At 44.0% G+C, this 20,309-nt stretch overlaps 1 protein-coding gene across 1 annotated transcript in view; it reads left to right on the top strand.

Moving 5' to 3' along the window:
* Window positions 1-20,309, top strand: part of ODAD1 (outer dynein arm docking complex subunit 1) — a 204,203-nt gene that overhangs the window by 34,457 nt on the left and 149,437 nt on the right. The window contains exons 4-7 of the mRNA XM_040325674.1: window positions 6,310-6,499; window positions 13,982-14,104; window positions 19,456-19,569; window positions 19,742-19,809. Of these exons, the coding sequence (XP_040181608.1) occupies window positions 6,310-6,499; window positions 13,982-14,104; window positions 19,456-19,569; window positions 19,742-19,809 (495 nt within the window). The remainder of the gene's footprint in view (window positions 1-6,309; window positions 6,500-13,981; window positions 14,105-19,455; window positions 19,570-19,741; window positions 19,810-20,309) is intronic.

The raw sequence follows: 20,309 nt of genomic DNA, 5'->3' as shown, positions 1-20,309 counted from the left end.
CTTTGGCTCTTTCATTCATTCTATAGAGCCTGTAGTCACCCCTTGCACTGCAGCACAAGCACCTTGCCAAAAAAATGATGCAAACACTGTCTGAGGTGGTGGTGGGCATTGGGGAGTGGGCCCATGCTGCATCTGAGATTGGTGTATATCAGGGGTACCCAACCTTTTGAGGAGTGAGGGCCACTTGAGCGACTTGGTAACTGGTTAAGGGCCACAATGAGCGGAGCGGGTGGATGGCAGCCCACTCTACTTCTTTTTTTTTTTTTTGCGGATCAGATTGGAGGTAGGCGTTTGTAAACAGGCACATTTACATCTGCCACTCCTTAGAGGTGAATGGAGGGTCCAATTGGGTCGGACTGGCTGTGTAAAGGGGCCTAAGGCTGTTTTCACACTGATGTGCGGTTATTTACCCGCACCACGCGTGCAGCACAGTTCACCTGTGGCTTTCCAGCAAGTTAGCTGCACTTTGCCAAAGACTTCTATTATATCCTGCAGGTGTTGTGTACTTTCAGAAAGCACACCAAACTCACAGGTAATAGAAGTCTATGGCTCAGTGCAGGTAATCAGTTTAAAAGCAGCCCAGTAACCACTGCAGAACAGATATGCCCATATATACACTGTGATTTTAGTACCGTATTTGCCGGCGTATAAGTCGACTGGGTGTATAAGACGTCCCCCTAATTTTATAGCTAAAATGTTGGTTTTGTGATATAATCGTGATATACTCGTCTAAGATGGACGTCGTCCTCGTCCTTGGACGAGAGGACGTCCGTGATAGGCGGAACACTGAACACAGGCTCTGCTGGGAAACTGAGTGTTCCGCCTATCACGGAACAGGACGAGGAGGGGGCGCAGCTTTTGAACGATGGATGCCCGCAGTCTGATTGACTCTGCATCCGGCGTATAAGACGACCCCCAATTTTTGAGGCATATTTTTAAGTATAAAAGGTCGTCTTATACGCCGGAAAATACGGTAATAAACTGACCTTTAATAACAGTATTCTATTCTATTGTATTCCATCCCAGAGCAGGAGGTCGCGGGCCACATCAGAGGGCTCCGCAGACCACATGTGGCCTCCGGGTCACTGGTTGGGCACCCCTGGTGTATATTGTGCATACAAAGAGAAGAAAATAAAGTTTATATTACAAAAGTAACCCTGTACTTCAACCATTTTACATTAACGGTTCATATCATAGATACATTTTCACAGATACATTTCTCCTTCTCTATATAAAGAGCTGTGATCTAAAAGAGTGGGTGCATTACAATTCCACACAAGCATTGTCTGCACAGCGGAAAATGGGAAAGTTTAAATTAAAGACAACGCTAGCACCAATTAAGTAGCACATCAAATTCACTCCTCTCCTGCTGCCAGCTCTTTGAAGAGTGACAGTAGGAGCTGCAGGGAGATGCTATTAAGTTTTATGTACTAAGCAAGCAATTGATGTTTGTACTGAGAGAAGATTTGTTGGAGCTCCTTAGCTAATTTACTGAGATGTTTTTGAAAACCATGTCAGAAGAAGCCCTTGTTGGAGAAAATGATGGGCCTCCACTTTCATACAACCTTTTAGAACAACTGAGAGAAAATTACCTTGTAGTCACTTTTCTGAGTGCTAAATTTGTATTATTTGGAGCAGTAAGTTAGATATTGTTGCTGCAAATGCATATGTTCTACAGTGAGCATTTATTTTAACAGATCAAGGCTAATGGAAGTATATATTTGATTGTAAGCGCTAGCAAGCGGGGCCCTCTTAGGTGCCTTTCACACATGGCGGACTCTGTTGGGACCAGCAGTGGATCTGCCCGCTGATCTCCTACAGATCAAAGCATGAACCAGCCATGTCCGATAGACATGTGCACACTGAAATATTTTGTTTCAGAATTAAATTTTCGTCTGAAAAATACATTTATTTAGTTACTCCCGAAATTAGTTTTTATTTATTTTGTTTCGTTAAAAAATCAATTTGTCTGAAAATCCGAATTAATTAAGGTCGAATCTGTCATTGAAGGTTTATGGTGTCTGTTCGACGAAGCAACGAAAAACATACAAACGTCGAATCTGTCATTGAAAGGGTTATGGTGTCTGTTGAATATTCTAAGAAGATTAGACGGAGCAGCTAAACTGTATGACGCCACAATTGTACATTTCCGGTCGAATGTTCCGCCTACAAGCTATAGAAGAATTCTAATGTTGTATGACACTAGTAATAATTATATTTATAAATTATTATTACTAGTCAACCAACATTTGAATTCTTCTATAGCCTATTGGCCGAGCATTTGACCGGAAATGTACGATTGCGGCGTCGTACAGTTTAGCTGCTTGTCGAATCTTCTTAGAACTTTCGACAGACACCATAAGCCTTCAATGACAGATTTGACGTTTGTATGTTTTTCGCTGCTTCGTCGAATCTTCGTCGTTCATGACGAATGGTCTACCCCAACACTGTCTCCAGGCCCGGACTGGCATAGGGCATACCGGGCAAATGCCTGGTGGGCCGCGGCGGCCTGTGGGCTGCAACGGCCCGCAAGTAACGTCTTCCCCCAGTGTAACATGCAGGGGGTCCAGAACTGTTAGGGGGATGTCTGTGTAACAAACTGTGGGGGGCTGTGTAATGTAAAGGGGTCCAGAGGTGCGGTGCTATGTAATGTAAAGGGGTCCAAAGGTGCAGGGTGCTGTGTAATGTAAAGGGGTCCAGAGGTGCGGTGCTATGTAATGTAAAGGGGTCCAGAGGTGCAGGGTGCTGTGTAATGTAAAGGGGCCCAGAGGTGCAGGGTGCTGTGTAATATAAAGGGGCCCAGAGGTGCAGGGTGCTGTGTAATATAAAGGGGCCCAGAGGTGCAGGGTGCTGTGTAATATAAAGGGACCCAGAGGTGCAGGGTGCTGTGTAATATAAAGGGGCCCAGAGGTGCAGGGTGCTGTGTAATATAAAGGGGCCCAGAGGTGCAGGGTGCTGTGTAATGTAAAGGGGCCCAGAGGTGCAAGGTGCTGTGTAATGTAAAGGGGCCCAGAGGTGCAAGGTGCTGTGTAATATAAAGGGGCCCAGAGGTGCAAGGTGCTGTGTAATGTAAAGGGGCCAAGAGGTGCAGGGTGCTGTGTAATGTAAATGGATCCAGAGGTGCAGTGCTATGTAATGTAAAGGGGTCCAGGGTACTGTGTAATGTAAAGGGGTCCAGAGGTACAAGGTGCTGGAACCCCACATCCCATCATTAACTGCCGCCATGAAGCGCTGCTGCCCCCCCCCCTCCCCCCGGGCTGCTCAGTCTAAAATGCCCAGGCCTATTTTTTGTCCCAGTCCGGGCCTGACTGTCTCTATATTGTCGAATCTTTCCTCTCTATGTAGAATAATCTTGGACTAATAGAGTTAAAGGGGCTGTAAAGGTTTGCTTTTTATTTTCTAAATAGGTTACTTTAAGATAGTGCATTTTTGGTTTACTTACCCTTTTCCTTCGATTTCCCTTCTAAATGCTTTTTTTCTTTGTCTGAATTTCTCACTTCCTGTTTCTCCTCAGTAAGCTTGCCCCATGATCCGAGCCGTTCTGGCTGGGGGTTAGTCAGCCAGAACAGCTTACTGAGGAGGAACAGGAAGTGAGAAAGAAAACAAAGAAAGAAAAAAACATTTAGAAGGAAATCTAAGGAAAAGGTAAGTGAACCAACAATGCACTATCTTAAAGGAAACCTATTTAAAAAATAAAAAACAAACCTTTAAAACCCCTTTAAGGTTAGGCCAATTTGACCACAGATTCGATAGACACGGATTGCTATTGTCAGTGTCATGTCGAATCTCCTATCTATATCGAACTGTTGTAGCAACGAAAACGAAAATAAAGCATTTTTTTATGTCGGATCTTTCAGATTTCGGATTCTGCGTGTTCGTTTTCGTTTGTTAATACCACTTTAACTGGGTTTTTGCACAAAAAGCACACTGGAGTTGATTTACTAAAACTGGAGAGTGCAAAATCTGGTGCAGCTGTGCGTAGTAGTCAATCAGCTTCTAATATCAGCTTGTTCAGTTAAAGGGGTTGTAAACCCTCATGGTTTTTCACCCTAATGCATTCTATCCAAGGAGAACGCTTCTCCAATGTGGACACTTGATTTGGGGAGAAGTCACCAGCACCACTGAGAAACCCCAGAAGAGGAGGAATAGGCCACTCTGTGCAAAATGAACTATACAGTGGAGGTAAATATGGCATGTTTGTTTAACCACTTCCCTACCCGCCCAAAGTCAAATAACGTCCACAGATGGGATTTCCCATCATGGGTGGACGTCATATGACATCCTGGGCTTCCTGGCCGTCTAGGGGGGCACGCACACGGCATCGCTCGGGACCCGATGAGCGTCCCCGGTGGCCGCGATGTCCGCCGGGCACCCGTGATTGCCCGCAATCACTGCAGGACCGTGGATCTGTGTGTAAACACACAGATCCACGTCCTGTCAGAGGTGAGGAGACCGATGTGTGTTCCCAGTACAGAGGAATACCGATCTGTCTCCTCCCCTTGTGAGTCCCCTCTACCTACAGTTAGAATCCCTCCCTAGGGAACATATTTAACTCCTTCAGCACCCCCTCGTGTTAACCCCTTCCCTGCCAGTCATATTTACACAGTAATCAGTGCAGTTTTATAGCACTAATCGCTGTATAAATGTGAATGGTCCCAAAAATGTGTCAAAAGTGTCCGTTTTGTCCGTCGCAATCTCACGGTCACAATAAAAACCGCAGATCGCCGCCGTTACTAGTAAAGAAATAAATAAAAATGCAATAAATCTATCCCCTATTTTTAAGACGTTATAACTTTTGTGCAAACCAATCGACATAAGCTTATTGCGTTTTTTTTTTTTTTACCAAAAATATGTAGAAGAATACATATCGGCCTAAACTGAGGAAAAAAAATTGGATATTTATTAAATCAAAAAGTAAAAAATATTGTGTTTTTTTTTTAAATTGTCGCTCTTCTTTGGTTTATAGCGCAAAAAAAAAAAAACACGCAGAGGTGAACAAATACCACCAAACACACGTCAATTTTGTTTGTTAGCGACGTCGCACGACTGCGCAATTGTCATTCAAAGTGCGACAGTGCTGAAAACTAAAAATTGATCTGGGCAGGGAGGGGGTGAAAATGCCCGGTATTGAAGTGGTTAAAAAAAAAAAAAAAAAAAAGCTTTGACAATGGAACCTAAAAGCTGATTGATTTATATGCAGAGCTGTACCAGATTTTTCACTCTCCAGTTTTGGTAAATCAACCTCACTGTGTTGGAAATTTTAAGTTTTTTGTTATTGCACGTGAACTTTCAAATGGTATGGATTAATAATATCCAGCAGATGTGTATGGGCTTAAAATGTATTCATTTATGTACAAAATAATTATTTTCACCATTGCACTTTATTTGTATTGGTTTTTGTACCTTTTTATATTGTATCTTTGTTGATTTTGTATTGGAGGCTTGTATTCATTGTAGTGCACTTAATACTGTAAACTATTGAAAAAACTAGTAGATATACAGTATAGACAGTGTATGTGTGTGTGTGTATATATATATATTCATATATATATATATATATATATATATATATATATATATATATATACCTATAACTATATATATATCTATTGGTTATTTGCTTTAAAGCGGATGTGCCATGGGAAAAAAATATTAAAAGCCAGCAGCTACAAATACTGCAGCTGCTGACTTTTAATATTAGGACACTTACCTGTCCTGGAGTCCAGCGCCGATCGCAGCAGAGGACGAGCGATCGCTCGTCTCTCTGCTGCTCCCCCCGCCATCCACGCTGAGGGAACCAGGAAGTGAAGCGCTGCGGCTTCACTGCCCGGTTCCCTACGGCGCATGCGCGAGTCGCGCCGCGCCCGCCGATTGGCTCCCGCTGTGTGCTGGGAGCCGAGTGTTCCCAGCACACAACGGGGGGAGGACGGGATGTGACGGAATGCCCGTCTTTTGCCCGTGAATGCCGGGCCGGAAGTGGGTGCAAATACCTGTCATTAGACAGGTATCTGCACCCCCCTCCCCCCTGAAAGGTGTCAAATGTGACACCGGAGGGGGGGCGGGTTCCGATCAGCGGGACTCCACTTTAGGGTGGAGAACCGCTTTAAGAAAAAATGTGTGTATATTTTTAGGGGTTTAGGGGGGTATAATTTTACTATAGTACTGCACTTTGCATGTAAAATTGTCTAGTTAATGATATATAACATTTTAGTACTAGCAAACTTTTATTTATAGAGCGATAAGGATTTCAGGTGCACACAGGAATCTTTGTATTGTGTGTATATGCTCATGGCTGTTGTCTTTGATCAGGGCAGAGATGCGTGTTCTGAAGAAAGAACAGGAGGAGCTGCTGAAGGACCTAAAAATATCAGAAAGTCGTAGCAATCAGTATCGTGATCAGGACAGCCAGGAAAAACTCCAGGCCTTGCTGGAACAAAAGGAAGAACTAGATGACGAAATTGGAACCGAGAAGCAAATCATTGCTGAGCTAGAGAAAGAGGTAAATTATATGAGTAAAAAATAAGACCAAATGTCATCTGTCACAAAGTAAAGCATTTGTATGAAAAGCTGCTTGTGGAAGCAACAATGCTTATGTATTGTACAGTGGGGCATAATTAAAGGATCAGGCCACCAAGAACTGATATTCATTTTTTTTTTGTTAGATATTAAAGAGTCATACAGCCTGAGAGTTTCTTTTATCTCATGGTTTGGGTTTGTAAAAGGCTCTGCAGAGTCTGTAAACCATAGCTCCCAACGGTCCCTGATTTCAAGGAAATGTCCCTCATTCAGAACAAAGTCCCTCTTTCCTCCTCAATTGTCCCTCATTTGGCCTGATATACAGCGGGTAATATAAGTATTGCACACATCACCATTTTTCCAGGTAAATATATTTCTAAAGGTTCTGTTGACATTAAATTTTCACCACGTCGGTGACAACCCATGCAATCTACCGTATATACTCGAGTATAAGCCGAGGTACCTAATTTTGCCCCAAAAAACTGGGAAAACGTATTGACGCGAGTATAAGCCTAGGGTGAGAATGCCAGAGCCACTGTAAGCGGAAAAGGGGGGTCAACAATGCCAATTTGCACGCCTCACTGTGCCCATTCCAGCCTCACTGTGCCCATTGCAACCTCACTGTGCCCATTGTAACCTCACTGTGCCCAACGTCACTGTGCCCAACGTCACCATGCCCATTGCCACCTCACTATGCCCATGGCCACCTCACTGTGCCCATTTCCACCTTACTGTGCCCATTGCCACTTTGCCCATTGCCACCTCCCTGTGCCCATTGCAGCCTCCCTGTGCCCGAGTCAGTGTACCTGAAAATTTTACAGGCTGCGGGTGTCCATTCATTGTTTAAAAGTCACGGGCCCAGATTCTCGTAGAATGGCGTAACTTAGGGCGGGCATAACGTATCTCATTTACGTTACGCCGCCGCAAGTTTTTCAGGCAAGTGCTTTATTCACAAAGCACTTGCCTGTAAAGTTGCGGCGGCGTAGCGTAAATCTCCCGGCGCAAGCCCGCCTAATTCAAAATAGGCGGGTAGGGGGCGTGTAGCATTTAAATTAAGCGCGTTCCCGCGCCGAACATACGGAGCATGCGCCGTCCGTAAAATATCCCAGGGTGCATTGCTCCAAATGACGTTGCAAGGACGTCATTGGTTTCGACGTAAACGTAACTTTACTGCGTCGGCCGCGCGTACGTTTGGGAATTTGCGTATCTAGCTAATTTGCATACTCGACGGGGAAAACGACGGAAGCGCCACCTAAATTGCAGTTAAGATCCGATGGCGTAAGAGCCTTACTCCTGTCGGATCTAATGGCTATCTATGCGTAACTGATTTTAAGAATCAGTCGCATAGATACGACGGCCCAGATTAGGACTTACGACGGCATACAAGGCGTTGCGCCGTTGTAAGCCCTTTGAGAATCTGGGCCACGGTCTCCTCCTGGTCCCGTTCCGTGATAGGCGTTTCCCAGCAGCCTATCACGGACGTCTTCTTATCCTCGGACTCGGTTTCCCAGCAGACACTGGCCCAGATTCAGGTAGATCCGAGCAATATTTGCGTGGGCAAAGAGCAAATATTTTTCTCTGCGCCCACGCAAATATTGCGTTTTGCCCGCGATTCACGGAGCAGTTGCTCCGTAAATTGCGCGGGCGATATGCTAAACAGCCGGGCGTAAGGCTGCCTAATGTAAATGATCCCGCCGGGGGCGGGAATCATTTAAATTAGGCGCGCTCCCGCGCCGAGCGAACAGCGCATGCTCCGTCGGGAAACTTTCCCGACGTGCATTGCGGCAAATGACGTCGCAAGGACGTCATTTGCTTCTAAGTGAACGTGAATGGCGTCCAGCGCCATTCACGGTTCACTTACGTAAACGACGTGAAATTTTAATTTCACGAGCGGGAAGCACAGCTATACTTTAGCATTGGTTGCCCCTGCTATTAGCAGGAGCAGCCTTATGCTAAAGTCGCCGTACGGAAACTCCGTACCTTGCGTGCGCAGGGCCCGCGCAACTTTTGTGAATCGGTGGTAGTATGCAATTTGCATACTATACGCCGATCACAATGGCCGCGCCCCCTAGCGGCCAACGCAAGAATGCAGCCTGGGATGTGAAGGCATAAGGAGGCTTATGTCTGTCACATCCTAGGCTGCAGTCGGTGTAACGAGGTTCCTGAATCAGGAGCACTCGTTACACCGGAGCAAGTAAGCACTTGCGCCGCGCAACCTATGGTTGCGCGGGCGCAAGTGCTTCTTGAATCTGGCCCATTGTGTTCAGTGTTCCGCCTATTACGGACGTTCTCTTGTCCAAGGATGAGAAGACGTCCGTGATTGACACTGAACACAGTGTCTGTGGGGAAACTGAGTCCGAGGATGAGAGGACATCCGTGATAGGTGGAACACTGAACACAGTGTCTGTGGGGAAACTGAGTCCGAGGATGAGAGGACATCCGTGATAGGTGGAACACTGAACACAGTGTCTGCTGGGAAACGCCCATCACGGAAGGGACCAGGGGGAAGCCGTGACTTTTAAACAATGGACGCTCGCAGCCCTTCAGGTACACTGACTCCAGTATAAGCCAAGGGGGGTATTTTCAGCCCTAAAAAAAGGGCTGAAAAACTTGGCTTATACTCGAGTATATACGGTATATTCTATACATACAAAGAAACCAAAACAAATAAATTCAGAAATTAGGTCATGTGTAATAAAATGGAATGACACAGGGAAAAAGTATTGAACACGTTAACTGAAATGTATTTAATACTTTCTACAAAATCCTTTGTTGGTAATGACAGCTTCAAGATGGCTCCTGTATGGAGAAACTATTTGCATGCATTGCTCAGGTGGGATTTTGGCGCATTCTTCAAATCTTGAAGGTTCCTTGGGCTTCTTCTATGAACTCTGATCTTTAGTTCTTTTCATAGATTTTCTATTGGATTCAAGTCAGGTGATTGGCTGGGCCATTCTAACAGCTTTATTTTATTTATTTGAAACCAATTGAGAGTTTCCTTGGCTTTGTGTTTGGGATCATTGTCTTGCTTAAATGTCCACCCTTGTTTCATCTTCACCATCCTGGTAGATGGCAGCAGATTTTTTTATTAAGAATGTAAATTTATTTTATTCTTCCTTCCTTCAATAATATGAAGTTTTCCAATACTGTATGCTGAAAAACAGCCCCACACCATGATGTTCCCACCTCCAAACTTCACTGTTGGTATTGGAGGGTTTTTGGGGTAATGTGCAATGCTATTTGACCCCCCAAACATGGAATGTATTATGGCATCCAAAGAGTTAAATTTTGGTCTCATCTCATATTCTCCCAGTATTTCACAGGCTTGTCTAAATGTTGTACAGAAAACTTTAAACAAGCTTCAACATGCTTTTTCTTCAGCAATGTATTCTTGCGTGGTGAGCGTGCATACAGGCCATGGCAGTTGAGTGCATGACTTATTGTTTTATTTAAAAAAAAATTGTACCTGCTAATTCCAGGTCTTTCTGAAGCTCTCCACAAATGGTCCTTGGCATTTTGAAAAACCTTCTGATAATTATTTTTACTCAGAAATCTTGTGAGGAGCACCTGGTTGTGGCCGCTTTATGGTGAAATTATGTTCTTTCCATTTCCGGATTATGGCCCCAACAGTGCTCACTGGGACATTCAGAAGTTTAAAAATCTTTCTGTAACCAAAGCCATCAGTAGGTTTTGCAACACTAAGGTTGCAAAGGTCTTGAGAGAGCTCTTTGCTTTTACTCATCATGAGATGTTTCTTGTGTGACACCTTGGTGAGGAGACACCCTTTTATAGGCCATCATTTGAGACTGAATCAGCTGACATTAATTTTCACTGAAAAAGGGTCAGGATTGCTTTCTAATTACTGATAGATTTCAACTTGGCGTTTCATGCCTTTTTGCACCTTCCTTTCATGTGTTCAATACTTTTTCCCTGTGTTCCTCCATTTTATTACACATAACTTAATTTCTGAACTTATTTGTTTTGGTTTCTTTGTATGTATGGATTGCATAGGTTGTTACAGACATGTTGCAAAATTTTCATGCCAATAGCACCTTTAGAAATATATTTCCCTATAAAAATGGTGACATGTTCAAAACTTAATTATAGTTCATAGATCCCAACTGGCCCTGATTTCGAGGGACTGTCCCTGATATGGAACAAAGTCCCTCTGTCCCTCCTTCCTCCTCATTTATCCCTCATTATGGTCTGATCTATATAGTTGTATGCACTACTTATCTATTAAAAAGTGTTCCCCAGTATTAGACCTTCCATCCAATTTCTAAATTTCTGCATTTGTAAATGTCATAAGCCAATATAAATAATGGAGGTAAAAAAAAGCACTTGTGGGTTTAACTATTTATTTTTCTTTGTACAATTCTCATTTAAGGGGGCGTGGCAGGGGTGTGTCTTTTACCTACATACTTTTGCCAATAGGTGTCCCTCATTCCTGTCTTAGAAAGTTGGGAGGTATGCGTTATCACTGGCTTTTCTTTTAACAGGCGGTGTATAAATAAAGATAGAAAATGGTCATATACAATATTAACCCCTTCCCGACCGCCGCATGTACATATATGTCGGCAGAATGGCACGTACAGGCACATTGGCGTACCTGTACGTCCCTGCCTAGACGTGGGTCGGGGGTCCGATCGGGACCCCCCCGCGACTTGCGGCGGTCGGGTCCCCTTGGGGAGCGATCCGGGACGACGGCGCGGCTATTTGTTTATAGCCGCTCCGTCGCGATCACTCCCCGGAGCTGAAGAACGGGGAGAGCCGTGTGTAAACACGGCTTCCCCGTGCTTCACTATGGCGCTGCATCGATCGAGTAATCCCTTATATAGGGAGACTCGATCGATGATGTCATTCCTACAGCCACACCCCCCTACAGTTGTAAACACACACACAGTGTACACCAAATCCTACAGCGCCACCTGTGGTTAACTCCCAAACTGCAACTGTCATTTTCACAATAAAGAATGCAATTTAAATGCAATTTTTGCTGTGAAAATGACAAAAATCCCAAAAATGTGTCAAAATTGTCCGAAGTGTCCGCCATAATGTCGCAGTCACGAAAAAAATCGCTGATCGCCGCCATTAGTAGTAAAAAAAATAAAAAAAATAAAAATGCAATAAAACTATCCCCTATTTTGTAAACGCTATAAATTTTGCGCAAACCAACCGATAAACGGTTATTATTGCGATTTTTTTTACCAAAAATAGGTAGAAGAATACGTATCGGCCTAAACTGAGGAAAAAAATATTTTTTATATATGTTTTTGGGGGATATTTATTACAGCAAAAAGTAAAAAATATTGAATTTTTTTCAAAATTGTCGCTCTATTTTTGTTTATAGCGCAAAAAATAAAAATCGCAGAGGTGATCAAATACCACCAAAAGAAAGCTCTATTTGTGGGGGAAAAAGGACGCCAATTTTGTTTGGGAGCCACGTCGCACGACCGCGCAATTGTCTGTTAAAGCGACGCAGTCCCGAACTGTAAAAACCCCTTGGGTCTTTAGGCAGCAATATGGTCCGGGGCTTAAGTGGTTAAAGTGGAGTTTCCATCCCCAAATTTTTTTTTTCATTATTGTGCTCATTAGACCTAAAAAAGTAAAAAACAAAAAAAAATGTTTTTTTTTTACTCATCTGGAAATGCCTGTTGCTATGCGGTCCCACGAAATCTGCCTTTGAATCCACCTAGGATTCTGACATCATCTCCCTCTAATGCTCCTGGGAAACATGTGTCATCATTTCCCAGGATGCAGTGCGCTGTCCAATTATCACTCCCCATACAAGACTTCCAATGTAGGCTTCACAATGCCCACAAGCAAAATGACAACGTTGTGGACATAGTTTTATAAACTATCTTTTTTGAATATCTATGCAGATCGGCGGCGGATTGTAAAATAGTAAGTGACCGGATTTATATTATAAAAACGCACAATGAAAGGACATACATTTAAAAAATGCTAATTGTGGTTGGAACTCCGCTTTAAATTTTTACCTGACTAAACATCATTTTTTTTATTTAGGACTAGGTTCACATCTATGTGATTGGTGCAACTCGCTTTAGCGTGGGCTGAGGAAAATACAGGAAAAAGATTCCTGCATCTTTTAAAAATGTCTACTTTTGCACCATGCGATTTCCCGCACATGAAAATATGCTGCAGTTTCAGATGTGTGGGGGTGCGATTATGAATTAATGGCACCCACACCTATCAGCTAAATAGCTGTGCAGTTTGCCTGCGGGTTTCTGCAATGCTTGTGATTTACGTACACTCGCATATATGTGAACCTAACTTAAAGTGGAGTTCCACCCAAAAGTGGAATTTCCACTTTAAGGCCTCCCCCTGTTCCGCCTCCTGTTTGTGAAACTGAGCTTTGGGGGAGGAGCAGGTATCCGATTTTGACAGGTATCTACTCTCACTTCCGCTTCGATCGCCTTAGGCGATCAGAAGCGGAAGCTCTCCCTCCTGAAGTCTTCTGGGACACATGACAGGTTCTACAAAACTTTGGAACTAGTCACAGAGCTCAGCGCCGCTCCCGCATACGCAGTGGGCACCCGGCTGTGAAGCCACAAGCTTTCACAGCCGGATTCCCATAGTAGAGGTTCCGGCGCCACCCAGGGAGAACACAGCCGATACACTTTTTATAGCGGCTGACTTTTAATAAACAAAAATATGACGAACTCCGCTTTCAGGGCTTGTTTACACCAGCAAGCCGTGCAGATTTGTATGGCTGTTGTTTTGCGTTGGAAGTAAAAAATACTGACACACCAATCCTGGCATATCACACTGTTTATTTTTTTTACTTTTTGCAAGAAGTACTTTTACACTAAGCAGGAGAGCACACCATGGTCAGTTCTCTAGCTGTGTTGGGAACTCAGTGTGCTCTCCTCCAATGATCATACTTATCCTGAAGCCTTGTACACACGGTCGGGATTGCTGACCAAAGCTCTCATCTGAGTTTTCCCGACGGGAAAAAATTCTCTGTGTACGGGGAAAAGTTACCAAGCAGGTTCCCCCCCCCCCCCCCTGGATTTCCAAAGGATCTTTCCCCGTCGGGAATCCCGGTCGTTTGTACGAGGCATAACATAATTCCCCCCTGGCCAGCCTTTCACTGGGAAGCACAGTGTACTGCTGTTTCTCCTCCCCAACACGTATGCATCTGAGAATAGAGGACATGTGATCACTTCTAAAAAAAGGTATTTGTAATATGTGCGTGTATGTATATGTATATATATATATATATATATATATATATATATATATATATATATATATATATATATATATATATATATATATATGTATGGTATATACAAATGTTTATTTTTATTTTTTATAACTATTATAAACTAAATGGGTTATTTTACAAGGTGATCGTTCACAATCACTTTAATTTATTTTAAGGAAACCGCACCTAAAACTACTTTATATTCCCTTTAAATACAAAATGCTTTTTTTGCAGATAAAATCTTGGGAGAGAAAACTTTTAGATCAGAGAAAACAAGTGAGAGACTCTTCTGGGTCTGCCACACAAAATGCCCAGGCACAGAAGAATGTGAAGGTTATGGAGAACCGACTGGACCGGGTGAGCACTTACATGTTCTTGTAGCAAGGCTATGGAAATAACATTGGATGGTATTTTAGGATGCATATGACACAGATCAATGTGGTAGACTTTTTTTTCTCCTTAATCAAGGCTCAACAGTATTTTCAGTTTTCTAGTTCACCTATCAACCTTATGACATAAGATACCATATGCCAGATTCATTCCCCCAAATCTGCCTTCAAAACAGAGCTAGATCTCATTTTAAAACTTAAAATTTAACTCTAATCAGAAAAATAAAAATAAAAATCAGCACGATCCAATATGTCCCTTGTGCCGCTGGCACAAGGGACATATTGGAATTGAAATCTTCATCCCCCAACCCCACAAGCCGCCCCCGCCGCCGTCATCTTTCCCCACTGGAGAAGATGGGCATAGGTAGGGCATTTTGATTAGTGCCTGTTACAGCTCCCTCAGTTCTTTTAACCCTGGTCAAGCCACATTTTTATCCCCCCCCACAGCTGCAACTCCTTAAACAGGAGTTACGCCCACAAAAAAATTAAGTCAGCAGCTACAAATGCTGTAGCAGCTGACTTTTTTTTTTTTTTAAAGTGTATTTTGTGCGTGTACTTGAGAGAGGAGCCGGACTGCAGGAGTTGGGAGTAGGCAGGCCTCCCCCAGAGGCAATCTGCCACCTTTCTCCATGCCCTGGGTGGCAATGGTGGGTGTGTGAGGGGGTCCTCCCACACAGCCCGCCCTACCTGCTCCGCTTTGAAGCCCAACGGGGCAGAGGGACTCCCTATAAGGGAGTGAGAGGATCTAGCCCGCTCAACCAACCCCGTTAGTCCTTCGCCTCTCTTTTTAGAGACCGCGTGGTCAAAGTGCATGCATGTTAACCCAATTTCGAGTGCGTGTAAGTGTGCTGGTTTTTGTGGGAGGGGGGTGGGCGTACTAAGCGCAAGCTTACCTCGCATAGCACACCCACCGGGAGCCGGGCTGAGACCACCAAACTCAATTCACATGTAGCTGAGACCGGGATCCGAACCCCTAGCTGCAGAGGTGAATGGCTTGTCAGCGCAGTGCCAATCGCGTTGAGCCACCGCAGCTCCCCTAGCTGCTGACTTTTAATATTAGGACACTTACCTGTCCAGGGTTCCCACGATGTCGACACCCCAGCCAATTTTTGGATCGGCTCTTGGTGCTGCCACCTGTAAACATATTTGTATTAGTACTTTAAATAAAATAGTTTTTTAGACAAAAATAAATAAAAAAAGGGCCACGAATCAAAGACTAATTAACACAAAGGGCACAGTACAGGAAGGAATCAGAAGGGCACACTAGCGGGGGGTGGGTGGGTCACGAAGACACAATACAGGGGAGGGGGATCAGAAGGGCACAATTCTGGAACAGGAGAGCACAGTACAGGTTCTGGCACGCTTCCTGGGACACGGCCATTCTGACACATTTAAAAAAAAAAACAGCAAATCCGGGGCAGCTGGCAATCATGATGTAAAGCAAGAGTGACATAGGGCCCCTGTGAACCTGGTGGTGGCAACATTACATCTTCTGAAGAGCAATCCACACCAGATCACTAATCAGCGGACATTTCTAATGTAAACAAGCCCCAAGGCTTTTATTCAGTGCTTAATGTTATAGGGTAACAACACTCTGTCCATGTCTGCCCATTGTTCTCCCGCATTTGCACCCTGTCACGTAGGCCTGTGGAGATTACAAGTGGTGTTTTCTAAAGACATTACACAGGTATAGACCACTGTTGTCACCATCAGGAAAGGGTCTCTGAGAAATGCCATGCAGACATTGCTAGAGAGAATACATGTCGATTGGAAGTTGTTTCCAAGGAGGAGACGCAAGATGCAACTAAATGTCATTCCGTTGGAGTATTACTTTAGGGGTGTCAGTTATCTTGCATATTTCTATGTAAATTAGAGTTCCTTTCTTTATCATATAAAAGAAATTTAAACTAATTTGTGGTACAACTACATACAGTATAAGAAGGAAAGCATGCAAGTTTGGCATTTACATATCACATCAGATGTGCTGTAACAGCAATCTGACAACATGAATATGTCCTCAGGACTGGAGCATGCCATGTGTTTCACTTGATGTTTAATTATTTAAAAGATAATTATTTTCTATTGAACATAGATTTGATCACAGCTAAAAATAAGATAATTAGCACCATGCACGTGCGTGTTTCTTGAAACCAAATGATTCTCAGTTTTGTATCTTGCAACATAAAATATTTTAGTGATGTGTAGAAGATACGCTGGAATGATGCCTGTTAGCTGGGCATTTTATGTGTTTTTTTTTTTTTTTTATGACATAAAATCAACATACTGTACAAACTAACAACATACATGATCTCAATGAGTACCCCTTACCCTAAGAAGAAAAGAGAAGAGGATACCTCTTCTGCCAATGCTACTCCTGGATTTCTCCCTCCCATTTTGCCCCCAGGTCTAATTTTCCCTTTATATTCTCTATGGGAGACTTCAGGGGACAGGGCCAAAATACCCATAGTGGAGGGGAGAAGAGGGGGGAGGGGGGGTGGGGAGGGAGACAAAAAAAAAGGGGGGGTCGTGAAAAGTGAGGAAACAAAAAAGATTATTCTGGGGGGAGTTAATTCCCCTTATTGTGTATATATTTAAATGTGAGAGAGAAAAAAAAAATATTCTAGGGGGGATTAATTCCCCTTATGTGTGTGTGTGTGTGTGTGTGTGTATATATATATATAATGTGTTTTTAACATACTGTACTTGAAATCAATACTCCTATACTTCTGGGCTGAAACGCTGCTATTCCTGACTTCTCAATGAAAATGTTAGTTGCAGGGCTTCCATTCTAATTTGGTGGCTTCAATACTTTCTAAACCACATATGTCAAGCACATGGCCTGCGGGCCCGAATCTGGCCCAGCAGGTATTTTCAAGTGGCCCTCGCACCAAGTTTTGTAGCCAAAATGTAGCAGAACTCCATTCTGCCAGCTCTGGCTCTCACCCTCGGCTCCTGTTCCCCGCTGTCACTTGTAAACACATAACTCTTCTGTTTTTACAAGGGACAACTTTGCTATGTGGCTCCCAGGACTAACAGATCCCTGCACACAGTCACGGTGGGCAAGATCTCCAGAAAGAGAGAGGGAGAAAGATCCCCCTGCAAGGCACACTGCCTACACAGGGAGGTGATAGAGCTGGGGCAGGTAGGAGAAAAAGAGACAAGGAAGCTTTTTGGGGGGATGGGGTTCCAAACCCTGCACACAACACACCCATAAGTCCTGCATTCTGTACATAGCGCACCCCTGTACTCTGTACTTAACACACTCCTGAGCGCTACACTCTGGACTTCTGAACCCTGCACCCTTTACAAAGTGCATCCCTGAACAAAGTACATAACGCACTCCTGAACCCAGCTCTCTGTACATAGCGCACCCCTAAACACTGCACTCTGTACGTACCGAAATCCAGAACCCTGCACTCTGAACATAATGCACTCTGTATGTAACACACCCCTAAACCCAGCACTCTGTATGTAGCGCACCCCAAACACAACTGGCCCTTTGAGAGCAACCATACTGCAACCATAGCATACTGCTGATGTGGCCCTCAATAAAATTGAATTTGACACCCCTGTTCTGAACCATTGACAGGAAAAGACTGTAGTTTGACTTTACATTGTACTTTCTTGTTCAGGTCTTAGAAAATATTAAAGAACAACTGATGGCCAATTTCTTTAATTGGTTGCCGACTGCCCCATGTATATGTACTGCAGGGCGGCGGCTCCTACAGGTTAAATCACGTACCTGTACGTGATCGCCTCTCCTGAGTTTGGAATGGCTTGATTCGTGGGTATATGGGCAGATGTCCTATACCAGTGATCTCAGTATAATATTACTAGCTGTTTAGAGGGCTCAGAAGACCTCAGGAGATGGTCACAGGCCATGGCCAACCTCCAAAAACTACTACCGTATATACTCAAGTATAAGCCGACCAGAATATAAGCCGAGGCACCTAATTTTACCACAAAAAAACTGGGAAAACTTATTGACTCGAGTATAAGCCTAGGGTGTCCATCTGCATGCCTCACTTTGCCTCACTGTGTCCATGTGCATGCCTCACTGTGCCCATGCTTCACTGTGTCCATGACTAGACTGATGTTTAACATGGGAGTCTATGGAAGGGGTGCCCGACTTTGAAAAATCGGTGCTCCCCGGCCGTAGGTCCCCTGGACAACAAACTTTGCACACTTCTAGAGGAAGAGTGGGGCTACATGTGTGCTATTTGGGGTCCAGGGGACTTACGACCGGCCGGTACTGGGTCCCCAAAGACACCGGAGAAATTACCGTTTAACATGGGAGTCTATGGAAGGGGTGCCCGGCTTTGAAAAATTGGTGCTTCCCGGCCATAAGTCCCCCGGACAACAAACTTTGCTCACTTGTAGAGGAAGAGTGGGGCTACATGTGTGCAGTTCGGGGCCGGTAGGGGGCATTTTCAGCACAAAAAAATTGCTGAAAATTAGGTTTTTACTCGAGTACCGTATTTATTGGGGTATAGCGCGCTCCCGCGTATAGCGCGCACCCCTAAAGTTGGGCAGAAATTCCTGTGGAAAAAAAGATTTTGTACTTACAGTTTTGGTGTCTTGCGCGGCGTCCATCGGCGGCCTCGTCGGGTCCGGCGTCCGTCTGCGGCTTCGGGTGTCCTCTTCGTCGGGTCCGGCGTCCTTCTGCGGCGTCCTCCTCGCTCGTTTCCCGCTTTCCCGCGCCGAGTTTGAATACTGCGCCGGCATATACCGAGCGCAGTACACTCGGGCAGGCTCGGCCTAGGTCGCGCTCACGTCCTGTACGTCCAGGACGTGAGCGCGGAAGTAGCCAAAACTGCCCGACTATACACGAGTGTACTGCGCTCGGTATATGTCGGCGCAGTATTCAAACTCGGCGGCGGGAAAGCGGGTATCGGCGTATATCGCGCACCCACGATTTTGCCCTGATTTTCAGGGCAAAAAAGTGTGCGGTATATACGCCGATAAATACGGTATATACAATAATTAGTATTTACTTGGAAATTAGACTGGTCAGGTTAATTCTATCCTCATTGCACCCTTCAGTTGGTAGGTTACAAGCATGCTAGTGGGTGAGAGTGATCATTTGGAGGAAGACCACCATCTAGCCCTAAAAGCTCTAAAAGCGTTAGTGAAAGTGAAACAAAAAACTATCCTACAAGTTATCTGATGGCCAGTGGCACTTTCTCTTTATTAACACTGCAATGTTCTTTATGGTGCCCAGCTATTGCAGTGTCTGCCAGGAATTTTTGTTTTGTGATTGTGTTGGCAATTCATGCAAAACCTGCTAACATTTTTCTCCATTCCTGATGTGATTTTTAGGCTCTGACCAAATTCAATCTTCAGTTGGCAAAAAATGCCAAGATGAGGGAAGAGATTGACATCCTGAGAATCGAGCGCTCTCGCTTTGATCAACTCTATAGAAAGCTTGAAAAGGTGAGAAATAGGATAACAATTAGAACCTTTACTCTATACAAAAAACGATTTTCTGGCCTTGCAGAACTGTCAGTCTCTCTTATGATTTATTGACAGTATTAGAAAAGAAATAGAAAGTAGATTAAAATAGTATTTTATATAACAATTTTATATTTTGTATTTTTTTTTCCAGGAATTGCTTCAAACAAGAAAAGAAATTGCCACGACAATTGAGGAGTCGTCTGCTGCTTATAATGCCAGGTTTGCAAGAAAAAAAAAATTTGATTATGTTTAGGCATACAGTAGGCCATATAGGTAAGAATGAGAAACTCATTAGCGGTGAACATCTTATATGGGTGAGTGTTAAGCTCATCTCCTGTTGGTTTGCGCCAGCGCAATGTATGAGCAACCATCAAACACATGTAGGTGGGGAACTGGGTGGCAGTGATTTAAAGGGATCAGATGAGACAATGGGATTGATTTACTAATATTGAAGCATGTTCAATTAAGCTTTGACAAAAAGAAAACTGGAAGCTGATTGGTTTCTATCCACTTCAGCCCCGGACCATTTGGCTGGACAAAGACTAGAGCACTTTTTGCGATTCGGCACTGCGTCGCTTTAACTGACAATTGCACGGTTGTGCGACGTGGCTCCCAAACAAAATTGACGTCTTTTTTTCCCACAAATAGAGCTTTCTTTTGGTGGTATTTGATCACCTCTGCGGTTTTAATTTTTTGCACTATAAACAAAAAAGAGCGTA

The sequence above is a fragment of the Rana temporaria genome, chromosome 10, assembly GCF_905171775.1.
Source record: "Rana temporaria chromosome 10, aRanTem1.1, whole genome shotgun sequence".
In the NCBI taxonomy this organism is placed as follows: Eukaryota; Metazoa; Chordata; class Amphibia; order Anura; family Ranidae; genus Rana; species Rana temporaria.
The sequence above is the reverse complement of the archived record's forward strand: the minus strand, read 5'-3'. Positions and strand labels throughout refer to the sequence as shown.